The sequence below is a fragment of the Dasypus novemcinctus genome, chromosome X (assembly GCF_030445035.2).
Source record: "Dasypus novemcinctus isolate mDasNov1 chromosome X, mDasNov1.1.hap2, whole genome shotgun sequence".
NCBI classification, from domain to species: domain Eukaryota; kingdom Metazoa; phylum Chordata; class Mammalia; order Cingulata; family Dasypodidae; genus Dasypus; species Dasypus novemcinctus.
In genome coordinates, this window is record NC_080704.1 from 71,958,570 (window position 1) to 71,983,670 (window position 25,101).

General features: G+C 40.0%; 1 protein-coding gene across 3 annotated transcripts in view; it reads left to right on the forward strand.

The window, feature by feature from the left end:
• HEPH (hephaestin) overlaps positions 1-25,101 on the forward strand; it is a 151,890-nt gene that overhangs the window by 18,074 nt on the left and 108,715 nt on the right. For 2 of the 3 annotated variants that reach the window (XM_071212918.1, XM_058291206.1), the window contains exons 6-12: positions 300-554; positions 2,167-2,335; positions 5,856-5,992; positions 8,399-8,530; positions 11,852-12,063; positions 12,304-12,454; positions 12,979-13,191. In XM_071212918.1, coding sequence (XP_071069019.1) covers positions 300-554; positions 2,167-2,335; positions 5,856-5,992; positions 8,399-8,530; positions 11,852-12,063; positions 12,304-12,454; positions 12,979-13,191 — 1,269 coding nt within the window. The remainder of the gene's footprint in view (positions 1-299; positions 555-2,166; positions 2,336-5,855; positions 5,993-8,398; positions 8,531-11,851; positions 12,064-12,303; positions 12,455-12,978; positions 13,192-25,101) is intronic. The other variant, XM_058291208.1, reaches the window with a different exon arrangement.

The window sequence follows — 25,101 nt, forward strand, 5'->3', positions numbered from 1 at the left end:
ATCACTCTACCACGTTATAAACCCGTGGCCCTGGAAAAGAAGTAGCTTCACCTCTCTGAGCTGCAGTTTTCCATTTTTTTGAATGAGATTCATAATATCTGCCTAATTTCCACTGATGTTTGTGAAATTTAAATGAGACGATGCATATGGTCAGCACAGTGTGCTCTGTAAAACATCATGTAAATGTTGTCTATTATTATTGTCAGATGTGGAGACTCTTTCTTTGAAAGAAGTAAGGTGTCTGACCAGCTGTCCTTTCCTAACTCTGATATTTATTTTGGGTATTTTTTTTTTTTCAGCAATCAATGGCTTTGTTTTTGGGAACTTACCAGAGCTGAGCATGTGTGCACAGAAGCCTGTGGCCTGGCACTTATTTGGCATAGGAAATGAAGTGGATGTCCACACAGCTTTCTTCCATGGACAGATGCTGACCATCCGGGGCCACCACACTGATGTGGCACACATCTTTCCAGCCACCTTTGTGACTGCTGAGATGCTACCCCAGGAGCCTGGTACCTGGTTAATAAGTTGTCAAGTGAACAGTCATTTAAGAGGTGAGTCCCAATAGCTTTGACCCTTAGGGTGTAGGGAAGAGATGGTGATAATGGTCATCATGAGGATGGACTTCTGGCCTGGAGCTGTCAGATAAGTAATTCTTTTGGGTGAGGCATCTTATTATAGAGCATGTGCTATTAAACTAAAAGTCGGGGCACCTACGTTCTTTCCTGGCTCTGCCATTAACTTGTTGGATGACTTCAGGAACTTCTCTCTGGATTTCATTATCCCCGTATCTAACATATGATGGTCTAGCGATGGAAAAGTGGACTTTTAAGCTGCTTTTATTTTTTTTGCTTAGAATTCTAAAGAATTAATACTTGGAGGTATTTTTAGCTGAATAAATGAAGAGGGGTCTGCACTCTGTCCCAAAAGTGCCTGGTAAGAGAATTTGAATGTGAAGAGGGTTTAGGGATGTAGCATGACAGTGGAACAAACATCAACATTAGTACCAGGCAAACCTGGATTCAAATCCTGGTTTCACAACTTGCTTAATTACCTTTGGGAAGTCATGTCACTTCTCTAAGCCCCTGTTTTTTAATCTGAGTATGAGGATAGTGATGCCTACCTCATAAAATATATACGAGCTTTCAGAGAGATAAAGTATTTTGGACCTGAGAAACTGAGGGATAATGACAGCAAGATAGTGAATATAAGAGAAGAAACTGAGCACTCAAAATTTGCAGTTAAAAGATGGGGTCTTAAATTTCAACTGCAACACTATCTATATGATCTTGGGCAAGTTACTTAAATTCTTAGATCCTTAGTTTCCCTCATCTGCAAAAAGGGCATATTAAAAGCCTGTTTCATGGGGTAGTTGTGAGGATTAAAGGAGATAACATATGTAAAGCTCCTGATACAGGGTCTGACGTATAATACATACTCAACAAAAATTAATATCCCTGCCTTCTTCATTCCACGATTTATAATCCACAAAACTGATAGGATGATTTCTCTGAATCTCACTGGTGCATTTGAAGACTCAAATGAGATAACGTAGCTAAATGATCTCTATAACCTGCTAAGTAAAGTTAAACAGTATCATCTATTACCATTATGCCTTAACGTAACCTCTTCCACATTAGAAGACATTACTTAGAATCTACATTTTCCTAACAGTCCAAAGTCTGAAGTTTCATTTCCATGTATAGAATGTGTTGCTTTTTGGGAGCTTTCCAATTTACAAAGAACTTACTCCTCTTTAATTCAATGCTTCCACCAGCCCTGTAAGGTGATTTCACTATTGTCCCCATTTATAAAGAGGTAACTTATCTCAGATTGAGGAGAAAGTGACTTGCCTGAGTGGTAAAGTTTGGACTTCAAATCTGGTTTCCTGACTTCAAGCCCTGTGATGTTGCTGTATTGTGAACCTGCTACAGAGGCAGGGATGAGGATCTGGAGAATGAGTCAGATGGAGGTACTTGAATTCCCATCCAGACTTTCTCCTTCCGAGCCAGGTTGAAGATTGAGAGAAATTACTCATGGTTGGACAGGGGTAAAGAATCTAGTGGACAGTGGGAGAGGGAAATGCTAACAGAAGGAAGAAGGTTGGTCCTCTGGGTAAAAATACTATTGGGTGAAATAGGGCCAGCTATGATGTCCTTCCTCCAGATGGCATGCAGGCACTCTACAAGGTCAAGTCTTGTTCCATGGATCCTCCTGTGGACCTGCTCACGGGCAAAGTCCGGCAGTACTTCATTGAGGCCCATGAGATTCAATGGGACTACGGACCTATGGGGTATGATGGAAGTACTGGGAAAAGTTTGATGGAGCCAGGCAGGTAAGAGTCAGTGGGCTCCTTCTCCTTATTCCTGGGCTTATCCCTAAACACCTATTCTCTTCTATGTAGAAAATTCTCATTCTGCTTGGAAATTCTCACTCTGCTTGAGGGTAACAATGATAGTCTGGTTGGGGCTTTCATGGTACAACCATTAACTAAGTTCATGGTACAAACTTTAACTAAGTTCTCGTGACTTCCTTGAGAGCTTGCTCTTGGGGAGCTATGGACAGCAAAGCTTTCTGTAGGGATAGGTCATATCCCCAGCAAAGGGTCCTAGCAGAGTTTAATATTGGCTCCTCTGGTATATGAGGCCATGTTCAGGAATTATGACCCAGGTGGGATCAGATCCTTAATCAGGTGTAGTGGATATTCTCCAAATTTTCTTTATCTCACCCATTATTTATATTCTTGATCATTCCTATTTTTTCAATAGTATGAAGAAGGCATTTGAACAAGGGGTGAAAAGTACTCTGAGAAATGTATGGAGAGGAGAAACAAACTGCCTTGTGGTCATTACAGACTCAGCTTTTTTAAAGAACTACAAATTTTCTTGCCTCATCCATGACCCAGAGGGTGGCAGGATGGTGCAGGAGATAAGTGCCTTTTTCAGTTGTTAGGCCTTGAATTACACCAACTCATTTGGCAATCAGGGATGCCAGGTCTTTCACAGAAGAGGCAATTTGAGGGTGACTAGGGGAGGGCATGAGGGAAAATCCTAGGAAACTCATCATGTTTATTCTTTGAGCAGGAATTAATAGTCAGTCTGCATAAAACTTAGGAAAGTAGGTGCCTGGGTTTCAGTGAGGCTTTCAGAACCTCAAACTCATCTTGCTAACTTAATGGGTTTTCATTTTGGAGTGAAGGTTATTCTTGATTAAGGGGGAAAAGGATCGTGAGGATCTGAGAGTGATTAAGGACAAATATAGGCTACATAACTCCACAGGGCAGAACTGTTCTTTTTTTTTTTTCAATTTTTTAAAAGATTTTATTTTATTTCTCTCCCATTCTCCCCCCCCCCCCCCCCCCGGTGTCTGTTCTTTGTGTCCATTTGCTGCGTGTCCTTCTAAATTTTGTCCGCTTCTGTTGTCAGTGGCATGGTAATCTGTGCTTCTTTTTGTTGCATCATCTTGCTGCGTCAAGTCTCCGTGTGTGCGGCACCATTCTTGGGCAGGCTGCACTTTCTTTCACGCTGGGCAGCTCTCCTTAACGGGTTGCACTCCTTGCACATGGGGCTCCCCTATGTGGGGGATACACCTGCATGACAGGGCACTTCTTGCATGCATCAGCACTATGAATGGGCCAGCTCCACATGGGTCAAGGAGGCCTGGGGTTTGACCCATGGACCTCCCATGTGGTAGACGGACGCCCTAACCACTGGGCCAAGTCTGCTTCCCTTCCATGTTCAATTGTTCCCCCAGCCCTCCCCCTGATTTCTTAGGCCATCTGACCCATCCCCCACCCTAGACCCCCTCAGACCTGCAAAGACCCACCCAATATTATCCCTATGCCCCCATCTTATCCCTTCCCTGTACAACTGCTTAATCTCCACTTTATCATAGATTTCACTCATGTAGACATCAGTGCACAACCTTCCTCTCCCCCCAATTTCCTGTAAGCCTATCATCCAGTCACTGGCTCTCTGAGACAGCTTGGTTTGATTACTTCATATCAGAAGGTCATGTAGTATTTGTACTTCAAGGCATGGCTTGCTTCACTATACATAAGGTCCTTAACATTCATCCATGTTACCCATTTGTTTGTACTGTATTTCTTCTTATAGCTGAGTAGTATTCCATTGTATGTATAGACAACATTTTGTTTATCCATTCATCTGTTGATGGGTTTCGGGTTGATTGCAAATTTTAGCAATAATGAAAAATGGCACTATGAACATTGGTGTGCCTAGGTTTGTGTCCTTGTTTTCAGTTCTTCTGCATACATACCCAGTAGAGTGATTGCTGGGTCATATGGTAAATCTACAGGTAGTTTTTTTTTTCTTTTTTTTTATTGATTTTGAAAAATATTACATTAAAAAAAATATGAGGTCCCATTCAACCCCACCACCCCCACCCCGCTACTCCCCCCCCCCAGCAACCCTCACTCCCATCATCATGACACATCCATTGCATTTGGTAAGCTCATCTCTGGGCATCTCTGCATCTCATGGTCAGTGGTCCACATCATAGCCCATACTCTCCCCCATTCCATCCAGTGGGCCCTGGGAGGATTTACAATGTCCGGTGATTGCCCCTGAAACATCATCCAGGGCAACTCCAAGTCCCAAAGGCGCCTCCACCTCTCATCTCTTCCTGCCATTCCCCATACCCATCAGCCACCATGTCCACTTTTCCCACTCCAATGCCACCTTTTCTCTGTGGACCTTGGATTGGTTGTGTCCGTTGCACCTCTATGTCAAGAGGAGGCTCAGATTCCACATGGATACTGGATGCAATCCTCCTGCTTTCAGTTGTAGGCACTCTAGGCTCCCTAGTGTGGTGGTTGTCCTTCTTCAACTCCATCTTAGCTGAGTGAGGTGAATCCAATAAATCAGACTGAAGGAGCTGGAGTCTGTTGAGGCTCAGGGCCTGGCTATCATATTGTCAGTCCAGAGATTCAAATCCCCTAAATATATCTTAAACCCCAACACCAACTACAATTCCAGTAAAGTAGCATGAAAGTCTTATGAAAAGAGATCCCATCAAAGTCCAGTTTCATCACGCAGAAACACCAGCTCCAAAGAAGGGCCACCTGACATGGCAGTGAACCCCATCTGCCATGACCATAGAACCCATGGGTCTCTTCAGCCCTCAAAGGAACCAATACCTGGGGATTGTATCTACTTTACCTGTCTCATTAGACTCTGTTCAGTTGTGCATAAGGGTAATCCTTCTGACAGCCTCCAGACTCTTTTTTAGAGACTTGTAGCCATATAAACTCATTTCTCCTTTCCATTTCCCCCTTACATTAGGTCAAACAGCATTTTAAAGTCATGTTATTATATGTAGACAGGGATATTCTGCTGATCCGCATCGAACCTTCAATTCAAGGTCATTTTCCAGTTGCATCATTAGTTGGTAGTTGATAGTGATCCCTCGGTGCCAGGGAGGATCTTGTTCTTACTGTCTGTAACTTACAAGCAAGAACATTTCAGCCTAGTATAAAGGAGAACTTCGATAATTAAAACTACCCAACAGAAGGAGGGATTGCATCATCTTGGAATGAGTTCCTTAGAAAGGCTCAAGTAGAAGCTGCATGTCACCTATTAGGGGTGTTGCCAGAAGGTTTTTTTTCTTTCTGAGGAGGCACTGGGGATTGAACCCAGGACCTCAAACATGGGAAGCAGGCACTCAACCGAGCTACACCTGCTGCCTTGGTATTTTGATTGTGTGGGAATTAAGCTGGATGATCTCTGAGATCCTTCCTAACAGTAAAGATCCATAACTTGAAGAGACCAAGGGGGAGATGACAGTTACTTGAAAACCCAGTGAAATCCTGTGACATTTGCTTCTTTATGTGACAGTGGCTCTGATAAGTTCTTTCAGAAGAGTTCTACCCGAATAGGGGGCACTTACTGGAAAGTCCGATATGAAGCCTTCCAAGATGAGACATTCCAGGAGAAGGTGCAGCTGGAGGAAGATAAGCATCTGGGAATTCTGGGTGAGGAATACTTAACTTATGAAATTCATTGACTAGAGTCAGAGAAGTGGGGAGGACTTGGAAACTGGAGTCTGTGAGTGTGGGAGGTGGCTGAGGTGCACACTTTAGACTAGTAGCACCCAAAGTGTGTCTTAAGACATAACTGTTGTGTGAAAAAGGGGTTACGGGGCTGAGTGTCTTTAAAAAGCACCAGGTTAAGCAGATTTAACATGTTCTTTACTGCAGGATTTCTCAGAGCCTTTGAACCATTCTTGTGCATCATGAATCTCCAAGGTGGGAATAGACTGACATTTTTCACACTTAGTTACTGAACTGTCCAATAACCATCTTCTGGTATCACTATTGTTCAGTTCATGCATTTCGAATTGCTTCTTTAGGAGTATCCCTGAAGGTATGGGCCAGTTTAGGCATATGAGTATGGGCAGGTCCTTGGCAATATGGGGCTAAAAGTAAGTCAGTAGAACATGTTTGCTATGAGAAAGGAGCCTGACCTGGAGAAGGAATTCAGGAGGTCTAAGGTGTAATTTCATCACTTGGTAAACTAGGAAGTAACATAGATCACATGGGGTAAAACCTTGGGAATGCAAATAATATAGTGAACTACTCTGGGGATAGATGTATGCCAGCTGATTCTAAAAGATCTGAATATGCACACCATACCCTCCATCCAGCTGAGTAGGGAGATATAAGCAGCAGTAATCCACCAAAGGAAAGAGAGTTGGCAATGAGTTTTGAGGAGCTATCATCAGCTGGGTTTCAATAAGGGTCCTCAGCCAGTCTTTGAGCAGAGGTGGAGCATTTGGTACAGAAATTGAGTAGAAATCAAACTAGAAACTCAAAGTTAGAGCCAGAATAAGTGCTCAAGGTATTGTCTTGGTACTCTAGCTGGCATCAAATGTGATACAAGGTAGGTTACAGGTGGTAGGTAGTGGAGCACACAGAAATCTAGTAGTATTGGCTAGTCAGCCTAGGCTAGGGCTTGGATAGGGGATATAATATTTCTCTTTGCTCAGAACTGGCTTAGCATTGAGGCAAGTTAAGACCTCTAGATGGGTCCTTGCCAAGAGATGCAGCTATGGGTGCTGAGACAATAAAGTTAAAAGAAAGATGATAGAACCTGACTGTAGGGTAGGGGAAAGCTCTAGCTTGAAGTTCTGGCTCTGCTTTTTAGTCAGCCATTTGAACTTAGGCAGATCATTTCTACCTTTCTGAGTTTTGGTTTCCTCATCTGTAAAATAGGTATAATTCCTATTATGTGGACCTTAGAATGATATTTGAGGATCAAAATGAGATAATGGATATAAAAGTCTTTATATAATCATAAATTGTGATATATGTGTTAAGGATTATTCTTATTATTGCAAAGACATGGGTTCTCTATCTTTTTTACCTTTCACTTTCTTTTCCCTTTCTCTCCCTCTCTTGTTTCTTTCCTCCCTGTTCATTCCTGTTTTCATTCTCATTGTCTCTTATTTCTCTTCCTACCCACCACTTCTCCCACATCAACAGCCTCTTTCATCACTGTGGCCTGTTCATTACATTTGGTGAATACATTTTGGAGCACTGCTGCACCACGTGGACTATAGTTTATATTTTAGTTTAAACTCTCCCCCAGTACATTCAGTGTGTTATGGAAAGATAGATTATGCCCAACATCTGTCCCTGCAATATCATTTAAGACAACTCCAAGTCCCAAAAATGGCCCTGTTTCTCATCTCTGCTACACAAATTCCCAGGTAGGGCCCACTGACAAGGCACTGAACTTCAGAACCATCCACCATCATCATAGAACCTGTGTGTCTCCATAGCCCTCAGGAGCACTAGTACCGGGAATTTTATCTGCTTTGCCTGTCTCTGGGATCCTGCAGAGTCATGCATAAACACAACCCATCCGATGACCTCCTGACTCTTTCTTGAAGACTCTTAGCCATATAAGTTCATTTGTCTTTGCCATTTCCCCATTTTATTCAAGGCCTCTTTCTAGTTGCATCACCAGTTAGTGATTGGTAGTAATCACGCAGTGCCAGGGAGGCTCATTCCTGGGAGTCATGTCCCATGCTGGGGGGAAGGCAGTGCATTTACATGCTGAGTTTGGTTTAGAGGGTGGCCACATTTAAGCAACATGGAGGCTCTCAGGAAGTAACTCTTAAGCACCTTGCAGCTCTAAGCCTGGTTCAAATTTCAGGCACATAAGCTCATAAGCATAGTCATCAATATCAAGGGCTCATCATTGGACCATCCTTTTTCACTGGTCTTTGCCATTGCACTTGAAAGATTGTTGCTGTTCCATTGGGGAATGTGACAGTGTTTCCCTGGGTAGGAATTCAGCACTCCCTCAGTTGTCATTTGTACTGTAACTACTACATATATCTGAACATTTTAATGTACCCTATTCCCATTTCTCAGGGCCAGTGATTCGGGCCGAGGTGGGTGACACCATCCAGGTGGTCTTCTACAACCGTGCTTCTCAGCCATTCAGCATGCAGCCTCATGGGGTCTTTTATGCAAAAGACTATGAGGGCACTATGTACAATGATGGTGAGCAGGATGGGTTTAAAACAGAGGTGGGCTGTGGATAGATCATGTTTCTAGGCATCAAAAAAAATGGAGGAGTGAGGGAGGAAGAGAGGCAGAGGCAGAATTAGTTGCAATGGGTGGATGTTGAATAAATAAATGATATTATAGAGAGACAGAGCTGAATTCAGTATAAGGAACAACTTCCTTTAAATATATTTAAATATATTCTGATTATAAAAATATATATTATGGAATTTTTGGAAAACAGAAAACTATAAAACATTGTTCATAGATAATTGCTGTGTACATTTTGATATATCTTTCTGTATTTTTATGTGCTTATGAGTGTATATATATATATATATATAGTCTTTATTTATTTTTATTACATTCCAAAAATATGAGGTCCCCATATACCCCCACCCCCCTCACCCCACTCCTCCGCCCATAGCAACAATCTCCTCCATCATCATGAGACATTCATTGGACTTGGTGAATACATCTCTGAGCACCACTGCACCTCATGGTCAATCATCCACATCATAGCCCACACTCTCCCGCGTTCCATCCAGTGGGCCATGGGAGGACATAAAACGTCCGGTAACTGTCTCTGCAGCATCACCCAGGACAGCTCCAAGTCCCGAAAATGCCTCCACATCTCATCTCTTCCTCCCATTCCCCACACCCAGCAGCCACCATAGCCTCTTTCTCCACACCAATGCCACATTTTCTTCGATTACTAATCACAATAGTTCATGAATAGAATATCAGTAAGTCCACTCTAATCCATATGCTATTCCTCCATCCTGTGGACCTTGGAATGGTTGTGTCGACTCCACATCTATATCAAGAGGGGGCTTAGATTCCACATGGATGCTGGATGGAATCCTCCTGCTTTCAGTTGTAGGCACTCTTGGCTCCATGGTGTGGTGGTTGACCTTCTTCAACTCCATGTTAGCTGAGAGGGGTAAGTCCAATAAACCAGACTGTAGGAGCTGAAGTCTGTTGAGGCTCAAGGCCTGGCTATCATATGGTCAGTCCAGTGATTCAGATCCCGTGGGTATATATTAAACCCCAGCACCAACTACAGTTCTGATAAAAGTAACAGGAGAGGCTTGTGAAAAAAGATCACATCTGAGTCCAGCTCCATCACAAAGAAACACAAACTCCAAAGAGGGGCCAACTAACATGGCACTGAACTCCATCTGTCATGACTATATAACCTGTGGGTCTCTGTAGCCCTCAGAAGAACCAATACCCGTGGTTGTATCTACTTTGAGTATATATATTTATAGAGTTTAGATCATATGGTTTATAAAGTTTTGTATCCTGCTATCCTTAATTACCATTATATTGTGCCTGTCTCCCCATAAGATTTTTTTCCTTTTTTGAAAGTGAAATTTTTTGTCTTTTTTTAAAAGATACATAGATCACACAAAGTGTTACATTAAAAAATATAAGAGGTTATACCCCTCTCCCCACCCCTCCCCATAGCATTTTAATATTATAAACATTTTAATGAGTATACAATACTTCATCACACATATTTGTAATGATTTTTGCCTTATCTTCTATAATTTGCATATGTAAAACTCTCAGTAGTTTTGTATATGCAAATCATGTTGCAATGTATGGATGTATGCATGCATATTGGTTTTCAAATTGGATTACTATTTAGAAGTAGAATTACTGTATAATTAATTTGTTTTTCTAAGGGTAATATTAACATACTAAGAGCAAAAAAAATCAAACATCATGAAAGTATAAGGGAAAAAGTTACAGATATCTAGTATAAAAAGACATTCTACAAGGCAACTCATCAAGTCTTTTCAAGAAGTCAGTGCCATTGTAGAAAAAGTCATAGCCAAATGCAATGCACAAACTTTGACTGGATCATAGTTATAAAAAGTAGTAGCTTCAGCATATATTGTAGAGATAATTGAGTAAAGTTTGATATGACTGGATATTAGATAATTTTAGGAAATTTTCTTCAGTATGATAATGGTATAATGGTATGGTGGAAGCAAGGAAATGCTTGCTTAATGTATTTAAGCTTAAAATGTCATGATGTCTGCATTTTTCTTCCAATTGTTTCAGCAAAAGAAAAAGTAGATATATATATACACACACACACACATATAAATGTATATATATATATGTGTGTATGCATGTGCATGTGTGCATGTACAGATATATACAGATATAGATAAATTAAATTTGGAAAAATGTTAACAATTGATTGTAGCTGGTAAGTCATAGAATGATCAGATTATTATACTATTCTTTAACGTTTTCTATATGTTCAAAAATTTAAAGAGTTAGAAATGAGTGAATAAGAAAAGATAAGTTAAAACCATCCCAAATTATCCAAATTTGTTATAAACTATACTAAAATAAACTTTTGTATGCATCTTTATACGCTTTTTACATTATTTCTTTGGATACATTTTTAAGATGTGGAATTGCCATGTCAATAGGCACACACATTGCACTTCGTGGTACCTATGAATCAGGCTATGAGTGCAAGTATTGAATGTCCCATCACTGGAGATTTTTAAGAAGAGATAGGCTATAACAATTCTAAGGTCCACAGGATGGAGGACTAGAGTATGGATTAGAGTGGACTTACTGATATTCTATTCATGAACTATTGTGATTAGTAATCGAAGAAAATGTGGCATTGGTGTGGAGAAAGTGGCCATGGTGGCTGCTGGGGGTAGGGAGTGGGAGGAAGAGATGTGATGTGGGGGCGTTTTCGGGACTTGGAGTTGTCCTGGGTGGTGCTGCAGGGACAGTTATCAGACATTGCACATCCTTCCATGGCCCACTTGGTGGACTGTGGGAGAGTGTGGGCTATGGTGTGGACCATTGACCATGAGGTGCAGCGGTGCTCAGCGATGTATTCATCAAGTGCAATGAATGTCTCATGATGATGGAGGAGATTGTTGTTATGGGGGGAGGGGTGAGGTGAGGGGGGTGTATATGGGGACCTCATATTTTTTTAATGTAACATTAAAAATAAATAAAGACAAAAAAATCAGATTAATGCCTATTTTCAAATGAGGACTAGTCCATATAAGTTTTTAAATCTCTTTTAATTCAGAACTCCTATAATTTTAGAAACTGAAATCTAGGGAAGTTTCATTTACCCCAGTTCATAAAAGAAGTAGTGGCAGAACCAGTCACCATATTCTGTTCCCTCGATCTGAGTCCTTTCCAATATTTCATGTTGCTGCTGCCACTGCTTCTGCTCCAAAATGTCTCTATAGTTACCCCACTATTTGGAGCTGATGATTCTTACTCTGGCAATTATGAGTAATGATTCACATGTTTTCCCTGTAGGTTCATCCCACCCTGGCTTGATTGCCAAACCCTTTGAAAAAAAAACTTATCGCTGGACAGTCCCTCCCCATGCTGGCCCCACTGCTCAGGATCCTGCCTGCCTCACTTGGATGTATTTCTCTGCTGCTGATCCCATCCGAGATACAAATTCTGGCCTGGTGGGTCCCCTTCTAGTGTGCAAGGCTGGTGTCTTGGATTCAGATGGCAAGCAGGTATTACCAGGGTTTCTGGCCGGGAAGCCTTCTGGGAGGAGGATGAGGCTAAAGAGGAATTAAACATTGAGCTGGGTTCTAGAGGTGAGCAGATAGAAAACAAATAACCAAGCTACTGAATCACAAATCTGGAAAAGGAAATGGAACCGAATCAGGGACCCTTGAGTCTGCAGATACACAGGCTACAACTGCTGAGACTCTTGTCATTCCTCTCTCTTCTATCCTTCACTGGGCCTGCAGAAAGGGGTCGATAAGGAGTTTTTTCTGCTCTTCACTGTCTTGGATGAAAACAAGAGCTGGTACAGCAATGTCAACCAAGCAGCTGCTATGTTGGATTCCCGACTTACCTCAGAGGACGTGAAGGACTTCCAAGACTCCAATCGGATGCATGGTATGGGGAATGCCATTTCTCTGGGTTACTAAGGCGTGTTCCCAAGCAAAATCTAATCCTGACCTTAATTATTACTCACCTTGCAAACATGATCTTATTGTCACTTATGTCCAAGAGTAGAGCAGGGATTCAACCTAAAATAACAGAATTTTTATTTAGCACTTTCTTGTGTTACACACTTTGTGTTACATAGTATGGAGAGCAATGAAAGAATATATTGTGAGATGGGAATTGGGCCATAGAAGTCCACTAGAGATTGAGAGAAATAGGCTGGGATGACACTTTTCCAGTATTATTTCCTCTCCCTATTCCTACTGCCTCTGCTCTCCCACCCCGTGTTCTAGGCATGTAGGGTTATTTTTACTTCCATGAACAAATATAATAATTTCCTGATTTTATGCTTTTGAAATGCTGTACCTTCTCCTTGAAATGCCCCTACTTTCATCTTTGCTGCCATGATACTGACTGGTGCCTAAATAGTCTGGTCTCATCTCCCCATCCTGTCTTGTGTTCTTGTTTTCCAGCAATTAATGGGTTTCTGTTCTCTAACCTGCCCAGGCTGGACATATGCAAGGGTGACACGGTGGCCTGGCACCTGCTTGGTCTGGGCAATGAGAATGATGTACATGGGGTTATGTTCCAGGGAAACACTGTACAGCTTCGAGGCATGAGAAAGGATGCAGCCATGCTCTTTCCTCATACCTTTGCCATGGCCATCATGCAACCTGACAATCTTGGTAAGTGCCTTAGCAAGTGGCTGTAGACTCTGAGGCATTTTTGAGTATGTGGGAGGAGAGAGAGTTGGATGAAGAGAAAAGAGGCATGTTGAGGGTCCTGGGGAAGTTTTCAAACCCTTTTACTTCTCCTTCCTCAGTGTTCTATCCATGTTTTGGTTGTTTGTATGATCTCAGATACAAGCAGAATAAAATGAATTGAAGGATGATGAAGTACCTTTCTGGAAGAACAGGAGAGAAGCCAAGATGCTGCCTAGCTTCAGAGCAGTTTGTATATAGGAACAGGGTGCCGTTGGCCATGTAGCCTCTTGGCCACATAAAGATTCTGTAGTGAGTCTTTATACTGGGAGGGAGGTTGAAGACATGTACCTGTAAGTGCTTTCAACTATTAAATTCTTTGAGGATTTCTGCAAATTTTCCCACTTCCACTGGGTGAGGGGCTTTAAAAGTTTCAGCCAAGCATCAGAACACAAAACCTCTAGTCCAGGTTCTTCCCTCTTTGTGACATGTTTGATTGCTTTCTTCTTTCTTTCTTCCTTTCCTTCCCTTCTCTTCCCTTCCCCTTTCCCCTTCCCTTTCCCCTTCCACCCTTCCTGTCTCCCTTTCTCACTCGTTTCTCTCTCTCTCTCTCTCTCTCTCTCTCTCTCTCTCTCTCTCTCTCTCTCTCTCTTTCTCTTTCTTCCTTTCTTGCCTTCCTTCTTCATAATGAGAATATCTGACTAGTTTTCTAGCTAGCAAAATCACAAACCATTTTTACTTTTGCATTTTCTAGGCCTTTCAAACTCTTTCCTCTTCCAGAAGAGATCTTGACTCATAGAACGTTGGAACTGGCAGAGCCCTTTTGAGAGGATCTTATTTCTCAATTATATTTTTGTGATGGGGTGAGGGAAAGAACAGATTATTGGAGGGGAGAAATTATTTGCTTAGGCTAGAGATTTTTTTCCTTTTCATCCTCTTGCCTTTTTCCTATAAATTCCATTTGATTCTTATCCCTAGTTGCTCTCTTGAATCTGATGTTTTCTTCATTTCATGCCTTTCTGAATAAAGTTGGGAAAGACCATTTTGCCTAGCTCTCTGAAAACAGGGAAAAGTTGCTGAGTTAGTGGCAGAACTAGGACCAGAATCTGGCTTTTGGACTCTGGAAGCAGGGATAGAGATGGGGAATGTTAAATATATGTATGAACTTGAGCAGCTTTGCAAATTGTTTTACAAGACCAGTGCTCTAATCCCTGAACTATGGAGCTACAAATTGTTTTAAAATATCACCATGCAGCATTGGTGAGGAAAAAGTGGCCATGGTGGCTGCTGGGTGTGGGGAATGGGAGGAAGAGATGAGATGTGGAGGCATTTTCGGGACTTGGAGTTGTCCTGGGTGGTGCTCCAGGGACAATTGCCGGACATTGTATGTCCTCCCATAGCCCACTGGATGGAACGTGGGAGAGTGTGGGCTATGGTGTGGATCACAGGCCATGGGGTGCAGCGATGCCCAGTGATGTACTCACCAGATGCAATGGATGTGTCATGATGATGGGGGAGAGTGTTACTGTAGGGGGAGTGGTGGGGTGGGGGTGGTGGGGGTGAATGGGGACCTCATATTTTTTGAATGTAATATTTTTTAAAAAATGAATAAATTGAGTAGAATTTGGAAAAAAAAATATCACCATGCAGGGAGCTGATGAGGCTCAAACAGTTGAGTGCCCACCTCCCACATGGGAGGTCCTGGGTTCAATCCCACATCTGGTACCTAAAAAAAAAATCACTGTGTAAATACAGTGTACAGTGTAGTGTGTGCTGAATTACATTAAGTTTTTTTAAGTATTGAAAAACACATTCAAATAGAAAAACCAAAACCCAAAAAGAAATGCAAGCAATGTTAAGAGAAGTTTGAATCATGTGGCATTATGGGTGCTTTTTTAAATCTTAATTTTTTTTTATTAGTGAAGTTATAGGTTTACAAAACAATCGTGCATAAAATACAGGATTTCCGAACACCACCCCACCACCAACTCTTTGCCTTGGTATGAAACATTTGTTATAATTCATGACTGCATATTTTTATAATTGTGCTGTTAACTAAAGACCATGGTTTAACTTAGAGTTCTCTGTATGTGTAGTATAGTTCCAAATCAGTGATATCATACAATATTTGTCATGGTAAAGTCTTTTGAGGCACAAAAGTTTTCAATTTTGATGAAGTCTCATTTATCTATTTTTTCTTCAGTTGCTTGTGCTTTGGGTATAAAATCTAAGAAACCTTTTCCTAACACTAGGTCCTGAAGATGCTTCCTTACCTTTTCTTCTAGGAATTTGATGGTTCTAACTCTTATATTTACATATTTGATCTATTTGAGTTGACATTTGTAGATGGTGTGAGGTCAGTGTTCTCTTTTTTTATTTCAAATGGAGATCCAATTTTCCCAGAACCCTTTCTTGAATAAACAAGGGAATGTTCTTTCCTAACTGAGCTATCTTTACTCCATTGTCAAAAATCAGTTGGCCATAATATGAGGATTGATTTCTGAGCTCCCAATTCAATTCCATTTTTCCATATTTCTGTCCTTGTGCTAGTACCATACTCTTTTGATTAATGTGGCATTTTAATAAATTTTAAGAACAGGAAATGTGAATCTTCCAACTTAGTTTTTTTTCAAGATGGCTTTAGCTATTCAGGGCTCCTTACCCTTCCATATGAATTAATGATTAGCTTTTCCATTTCTACAAAGAAGATTATTAGAATTTTGATTGTGGATCAGTGAATGTATGAATTGTCTTAGGTAATATTTACATCGTAATGTTAATTAGTTTTCCAATCCATGAACACGTAAAGTCCTTTCATTTATTTAGGTCTTCTTTGATTTATTTTAGTAATGTTTTGTAGTTTTCTGTGTACAAGTCCTTTATATCCTTGATTAGATTTATTCCTAGATATTTTATTCTTTTTGTTGCTGTGGTGAATGGAATTACTTTCCAGATTTCTTCTTCCAATAACTCATTACTTGTGTATTACATTTTTGGGTTGTTGATCTGGACCCTGCCACTTTGCTGAATTCATTTATCAGGCTAGGAGCTTTGTTGTGGATTTTTCAGTATTCTCTGTATATAGAATCATATCATCTACAAATAAGGAAAGTTTTGCTTCTTTCTTTCCAACTTGGATATCTTTTATTTTATTTTTTTAATAAAATTCTATTGAAGTATATCATTCTTACATGAAAATACATAAACAATAAGTGTGTAGTAAAATATGTGAATTTATATAACAAAAATGCATATCATCATACAAGGCTCCCATACATCTCCTCACCACCAACACCTTGCATTGTTGTGAAACATTTGTTATAAACTATGAAAGAATATCATCAAAATATTACTAATAACTGTAGCTCATATCTTATATTTGGTGTATTGTCCCCCAACCCACCTAATTATTAACACCCCATGTTAGTAGTATATATTTGTTCTCATATTTGTCCTGGTAATTACAGTTCATCATCCACCATTGAATTCCCTATGTTATACAGTCCCATGCTTTTTTCCAAGGTGTACACACAGTAGCTCTCATTCTCTTCACAGAGTAATCACCTCAGTCAATTTTAGAACATTTTAATTACTCCACAAGGAAAAATCTCATACTCTCTTATACTCCCCAAATATTGTGCCTTGGTATTGATATAATATCTTCTTGCCATTGCTGCAAAATATTACAATATTACTGTTAACTATTGCCCATAAGTTCTATTAGTTGTAGTTTTTCATGTATCACCATATTCTTAGCAGTTTGTACAAGAAGAGCATTCTTACATTTGTACTATCATCCACAATCTTCATCCACCACCCAAATCACTGTTATACATTCCCCAGATTATTCTCTAGTTTCCTTTCAATAGACATTTATGTCTACAGACTACACGTTTTAGCTTCAATCACATTTATAAATCAGCAATGTTGGGTATATTCACTATAATGTGTTATTCTCAACTCTGTCATTTCCACACTTTTACAATTAATCTTATTAATAATTCTTCATACATTAAGCATCACCCCTTGTTCTTAACCCAGATTCTATTTCCTAGTAACCTTCACTCTCGAGTTACTTCCATGAGTTTATTCATCATATTTAGTTCATAGTAGTGGTACCATAAAATATTTGTGATTTTGTGTCTGGTTTATTTCACATAATATAATATCTTCTAGGTTCATCCATGTGGTCATATGATTTCTGATTTCATTTCTTCTTACACCTGAACTGTATTCCCTTGCATGTATATACCACATTTTGTTTAGCCATTCACTGATTAGTGGACATTTGGGCTAGTTCCATATTTTAGCATTTGTGAATAATGCTGCTATGAACATTGGCGAGAAAATATCAATTTGTGTCCTTGCTTTCAGTTTTTCTAAATATATTCCTAGTGACAGGAATTCTGTATCATAGTGCAGATCTATATTCAGCTTCTTGAAGTACTGCTAAACTGTCTTTAACAGAGGCTGCACCATTCTACATTCCCACCAACAGTGAAGGAGTATTCCTGTTTCTACAAATTCTTTCCAGCACTTATAGTTTCCTGTTTGTTTTTTAAATAAAGCCCATTCTATAAGGTAGGAAATGGTATTTTTTTTGTTTTTTAAACTTTTTTTAACTTTATTTTTAAAGAGTTTTAGAATACAGAAAAGTTACATAAAAAATACAGGGATTTTCCATATGCCCACTCCCTACCCCTCTCACATTTCCACTATTAACAACATGTTATATTAGGGTGGTACATTTTTTATGATTGATGAACAAATATTGAAGTATTGCAACTAACCATGGTCTATAGTTTACATTATGGTTTACAGTCTATACCATACAATAACATAGATTTTGACAAAATATATATTGGCCTGTATCCATCTTTACAGTATTAAGCAGAACAATTCCAGTGCCCCCAAAGTGCCCCATGTTCCACCTAATCTTCCCTCCACCACACCTCAAAACCTCTGGTAACCACTATCTTCATATCAGTGTTATAGGTTCTTCCATTACTACATTGATAATAAGTCTGCTTTGGTCCATGGTCACATTTGCCCCTTATGTTTGTTCATTCTTTAATCTTGATTTTGGTATTGTGATATCCATTCTGCTTCAGATTGAGAATGGACTTAAATATTATGGGGCAGATGAAAAGAAATTTCTTGAAGTTGTTGATACTCTCTGTTTTTTGGGATGGGCATTGTCCATAATCATCATTTTGTTAGTTGTCCTGGGTAAGTCTGATGAACTAGAGAGTACATGTTGGCTACAACTCTGCTGAGATTCATGACTCAACTGGCATAAGAACAGACTGAAGATTTAAGTCTCTGGAAAATAAGGGGTAGAAGGATCTTATGTAAGAAAACTATTAACGAGTCTAGCTCTGTTACATTGTTGATTTATAAGGCCAACCAAGGAGGTACGTATTTCCTGGAGTTCTCTGCCCTGCCTAAAGGGTCCAGATTTTTCTAGAGCCCTCAGGAGTACCCCTTTGTGAGACTTTGTTTCAATGGCAGTTAGTGAGATCTTGCTGAGACATACATAAGCATCACTCTGGAATGACCTCCTAAATCTCTTAGCCATAAAAATTCATTTGTGTTTAATATTTCCCCCCTTTTTTTTTTAATTTTCAACTCTTTGATCTTTTTTAAAATTATTTATTTATTTCTTTTTAAAATTACATTTAAAAAAAACATGAGGTCCCATTCAACCCCACTGCCCCCGCCCCCCACTCCCCCCACAGCAACACTCTCTCCCATCATCATGACACATCCATTGCACCTGGTAAGTTCATCTCTGAGCATCACTGCACCCTATAATCAATGGTCCACATCATAGCCCAGACTCTGTCACGTTCCATCCAGTGGGCCCTGGGGGGATCTACAGTGTCCCGTAATTGTCCGTGAAGCACTATCCAGGACAACTCCACGTCCCGAAAATGCCTCCACATCTCATCTCTTCCTCCCGTTCCCCACACCCAGCAGCCCCCATGGCTACCGTTCCCACACCCATTCCACATTTTCTCTGTGGACATTGGATTGGTTGTGTCCATTGCACACCTATGTCAAGTGAGGGCTTAGATTCCACATGGGTACTGGATGCACTCTTCCCGCTTCTAGTTGTAGACACTCTAGGCTCCATGTTGTGGTGGTTGACCTTCTTCAACTCCATGTTAGCTGAGTGGAGTAAGTCCAATAAGTCAAAGTGTAGGAGCTGAAGTCTGTTGAGGCTCTGGGCCTGGGTGTCATATTATCAGTCCAGAGATTCAAATCCCCTACATATATCTTAAACCCAGCACCAACTACAATTCCAATAAAGTAGCATGCAAGTCTTGTGAAAAGAGATCCCCTCTGAGTCCAATTCCATCACGCAGAAACACCAGCTCCAAAGAAGGGCCATCTGTCATGGCAGTGAACCCCTTCTGCCATGACCATAGAACCCGTGGGTCTCTTTATCCCTCAAAAGAACCAATACCTGGGGTTGTATCTACCTTATCTGTCTCTTAGACTCTGTTCAGTTGTACATAGGGGTATTCCTTCTGACAACCTCCAGACTCTTTTTTAGAGACTCACAGCCTTATAATCTCATTTCTCCTTTCCATTTTCCCCTTACATTAGGTCAAACCGCTTCCCGAAGTCATGTTATTATATGTAGACAGGTATATTCTGCTGTTCCGCATTGAATCTTTAATTCAAGGTCATTTTATAGTTGCTTCTTCAGCTGGTATGTGGTAGTGATCCCTCGGTGCCAGGGAGGCTCATCCCCGGGTGTCGTGTCCCACGCTGGGGGGAATGCATCACATCTACATGCTGAGTTTTTCTGTGAGAGTGGCCACATTTGAGTAACATGAAGGCTGTCAGGAGGAAACCCCCAGGCACAATGCTACTCTAGGCCTTGTTCTTATTGCAGGTGTATAGGCTCAAAAGTGTAGCCATTAGTATCAAGAGCCCACTGTTGGGCCCTCCTTCCTTCCTGGTTCTTGCCGTTGCACCTGGAGGATTGCCGCTGCTCTCCCAGGGCCCACAACAGTGACCCCCCGGCCAGGAGCCCAGTACCCCCCCAGCTGTTGTTTTTAATTGTTTCCACTATGAGTATATATAGACATTACCATATACCCTGGGCATATGCCCTGTATAACTCCCTGTCAACCATATATATCTTGTCAATAACATCCCATATCAGTATTCCTCCGCTGCCATGTTGAACCACTCTGTGATCCAAAACTTCCCGCAAAGAGAATCCCAACATAATGTCAGCTTCAGAAGAGTCTTAGATCACCAAAATTCATATATACAATATACAGTATTTCCCCAGATCCACCATAAAACCTTTTCCCTTCCACAGCAATAATCTTTTCACTTATTCATATCATATTTCCTGAAACTGATGTACAGATTCCGAAACTATAGTTTTCAAACAAGGTAACATTTGTGCTTACTATGTGGTCCATACTTTAGGTTGTACAGTTTTCTAAATTTTTTAGTTATCCTATGTTTTGTCTTATGGTTTTCATTATTAGTCTGTCGTCCCCTATATGTTTTTGGTGTAATATTAGCTGTTTTATATTCATCCTCGTGTACTTTCACATAACTCCTCTTTTGCCCCCTTATTTACCTTTGTTCCATCCATTGCACATCCATTTTCCCCTCCCCTTAGGGCCCACAACGCCTGCCAATCTAATGCCCTGGGAGCCGTCCTTTCTCACGAGAGGTACAGTTCTCTCTATTCGACGGCATTAGTCTTCCCCAGGATATGGGTCCACCCCACCCAATGGTAGAACCCACCTTGGCAAAATGAGCCTTCAGCTATTCCCTCCGGAGTCCATCCCGCATCAGACCATACCCCCTGAGTGTCCTAACCAGGTAACCCTCCTACTTATACTTTGATACGTTTTACTCAACATTTAGTTCTCAACGAACTTCTGACACTCTCCCATGTTTGTATGTTGCCCCTCCCTCCCACCTATTTCTTGGACCATATTACCCCTCTTCCCATCCCCAGCCCCCCTCAAACCCAGAAAACCCCACCCGAAGGTAACCCCTTGCCCCCATTTTGTCCCTTCTTTGTGCTCATACTTACCCCCAGCTCATCACAGATTCCACCCCTGCAGACATTAACTCACATCCTTTCTCCACTGCCCGATTTCCAGTAAGCCACTTTTCCAGCTCTAGCTCTCTGAGGCATTTTGCTTATTTCATATCATTGAGGTCATATAGTATTTGTCCTTCAATGCCTGGGTTGCTTCACTCAACATAAGATTCTCAAGGTTCATCCATGTTATCACGTGCGGTTGTAGTGTATTGGTTCTTACAGCTGAGTAGTATTCCATTTTGTGTATATACCACATTTTATTGATCCACTCATCTGTTGATGGACTTTTGGATTGATTCCAACTTTTGGCGATGGTGAACAATGCTGCTATGAACATTGGTGTACATATATCGGTTTGTGTTCTTGTTTTCAGATCTGATGTGTATATACCCAGCAGTGGTATTGGTGGGTCATATGGCAAATCTATGGATAATTTTTTGAGAAACCTCCAAATTGTCCTCCAGAATGGTTGGATCCTTCTGCATTCCCACCAGCAATGGATGAGTGTTCCCCTTTCTTCACATCCTCTCCAGCATTTGTATTCTACTGTTTTTTTCATGGCTGCCAATCTTATGGGAGTAAGATGGTATCTCATTGTAGTTTTGATTTGCATTTCCCTGATAGCTAGGGATTTGGAGCATTTTTTCATGTGCTTTTTAGCCATTTGTATTTCTTCTTTGGAGAAGTGTCTGTTTAAATCTTTTTCCCATTTTTTCAATGGGTTGTTTATCTTTTTGTTTTCGAGATATATGAGTTCTTTATATATGCAAGTTATAAGTCTCTTATCAGATATATGGTTGCCAAATATTTTCTCCCATTGTGTGGGTTCCCTTTTTACTTTCTTGACAAACTCCTTTGAGGTGCAGAAGGCTTTAATTTTGAGGTAGTCCCATTTATCTATTTGTTCTTTTGCTGCTCGTGCTTTTGGTGTGATATTCATGAAGCCATTTCCTATTACAAGGTCCTGTAGATGTTTCCCTACACTGCTTTCTAAGGTCTTTATGGTCTTGGCTCTTATATTTAGGTCTTTGATCCATCTTGATTTGATCCTTATATAAGGTGTGAGATCGTAATCCTCTTTCATTCTTCTACATATGGCTATCCAGTTCTCCAGGCACCATTTGTTGAATAGGCCATTCTCTCCCAGTTGAGAGGGTTTGGTGGCTTTATCGAATATTATATGGCTATGTACATGAGGTTCTATATCTGAACTTTCAATTCGATTCCATTGGTCTGTGTGTCTCTCCTTATGCCAGTACCATGCTGTTTTCACTACTCTAGCTTTGTAGTATGTTTTGAAGTCAGGAAGTGTGATTCCTCCTATTTCCTTTTTCTTTTTCAATATGTCTTTGGCTATTCGGGGCCTCTTTTTATTCCAAATAAATTTCATAGTTAGTTTTTCTACTTCCTTAAAGAAGGCTGTGTTTATTTTTATTGGGATCACATTGAATGTGTAGATCAGTTTTGGTAGGATAGACATGTTAATAATATTCAGTCTTCCTATCCATGAACAGGGAATATTCTTCCATTTATTTAGGTCTTCTTTGATTTCCTTGAACAATCTTGTATAGTTCTCGATGTATAAGTTTTTTACCTCTTTAGTTAAATTTATTCCTAAGTATTTGATTTTTTTATTTACTATTGTGAATGGTATTTGTTTCTTGATTTCCTCCTGATCTTGCTCATTATTGGTGTACAGAAATGCTACTGATTTTTGCGCATTGATCTTATAACCTGCGACTTTGCTAAAGTCATTTATGAGTTCTAGGAGCTTTGTTGTAGATCTCTCAGGGTTTTCTATATATAGGATCATGTCATCTGCAAATAATGAAATTTTGACTTCTTCCCTTCCAATTTGAATGCCTTTTATATCTGGTTCTTGTCTGAGTGCTCGAGCAAGTACTTCCAAGACAATGTTAAATAGGAGTGGAGACAATGGGCATCCTTGTCTTGTTCCTGAATTTAGAGGGAAGGATTTCAGGATTTCGCCATTGTAAACAATGTTGGCTTTTGGTTTTTCATATATACTCTTTATTATTTTCAAAAAATTTCCTTGTATTCCGATCTTTTGGAGTGTTTTTATCAGGAAGGGGTGCTGTATTTTGTCAAATGCCTTTTCTGCATCTATAGATATAATCATGTGGTTTTTTTCTCTCAATCTGTTTATATGGTGTATTACATTGATTGATTTTCTTATGTTGAACCATCCTTGCATACCTGGAATAAATCCCACTTGGTCATGGTGTATAATTTGTTTAATGTGTTGTTGAATACGATTAGCAAGTATTTTGTTAAGTATTTTTGCGTCTAGATTCATTAGAGAAATTGGTCTGTAATTTTCCTTTCTTGTGGTGTCTTTGTTTGGCTTTGGTAGTAGGGTAATGTTGGCATCATAGAAGGAATTAGGCAGTGTTCCTTCTGTTTCGATTTTTGGGAATAGATTCAAAAGGATTGGTGTTAGTTCTTTCCGGAATGTTTTGTAGAATTCACCTGTGAAGCCGTCTGGCCCTGGGCTCTTCTTAGTTGGGAGATTTTTAATGACTGATTCTATCTCTTTGCTTGTGATTGGTTTGTTAAGAACATCAATTTCTTCTTTCGTCAGTATGGGCTGCTTATGTATTTCTAGGAATTTGTCCATTTCCTCTAAATTGTCATTTTTGTTGGAATATAGTTTTTCAAAGTATCCTCTTATGATAGTCTTTATTTCTGAGGGGTCAGTGGTGATATCACCTTTCTCATTTCTTATTTTGTGTATTTGCATCTTTTTTCTTTTTTTCTTTGTTAGTCTCGCTAAAGGTTTGTCAATTTTGTTGATCTTCTCAAAACACCAGCTCTTGTTCTTGTTTATTTTTTCAAGTGCTTTCTTATTTTCTATTTCATTTAGTTCTGCTCTTATCTTTGTTATTTCCTTCCTTCTTCTTCCTGTTGGGTTACTTTGTTGTTGTTTTTCTAATTCCGTCAAAAGTGCTGTTAGTTCTCCAATTTTTGCTCTTTCTTCTTTTTTGATATATGAATTTATGGCTATAAATTTCCCTCTTAGTACCGCTTTTGCTGCATCCCATAAATTTTGGTATGTTGTGTTATCATTATCATTTGTTTCAAGGTAGTCATTGATTTCTTTTGAGATTTCCTCTTTGACCCACTGTTTTTCTAAGAGTGTGCTGTTTAATTTCCAAATTGTCGTGTGGAGTCTGGGTCTCTGTCCCTTGCAAATTTCCAGCTTGACTCCACTGTGGTCAGAGATATTGTTTTGTATGATTTTGATCTTCTGAATTCATTAAGCCTTTCTTTGTGGCCTAGCCTATGGTCAATCTTGGAGAATGTTCCATGTGCGCTTGAGAAAAATGTATATCCTGCTGTGTTTGGGTGTAATGATCTATATATGTCTATTAGATCCAGCTCTTCTAATATACTGTTCAAATGTTTTGTTTCTTTAGTGATTCTCTTTTGAGATGTTCTGTCCAGAGTTGATAGTGGTGTATTAAAATCCCCCACTATAATTGTAGATGCATCTATTCTTTCACTTAGTTTTTCCAGCGTTTGCCTCACATATTTAGAGGCGCCCTTGTTAGGAGCATAAATATTTATGATTGTTCGATCTTCTTGACAGATTGTCCCTTTCACTAAAATATAGTATCCTCCTTTGTCTCTCACAATTGTTTCGCATTTAAAGTCTATTTTGCCTGATATTAATATAGCTACTCCTGCCTTTTTTTGGTTGTTGTTTGCTTGTATGATTGTTTTCCAGCCATTCACTTTCAACCTCCATGAGTCTCTGGGTCTAAGATGTGTCTCTTGTAAGCAGCATA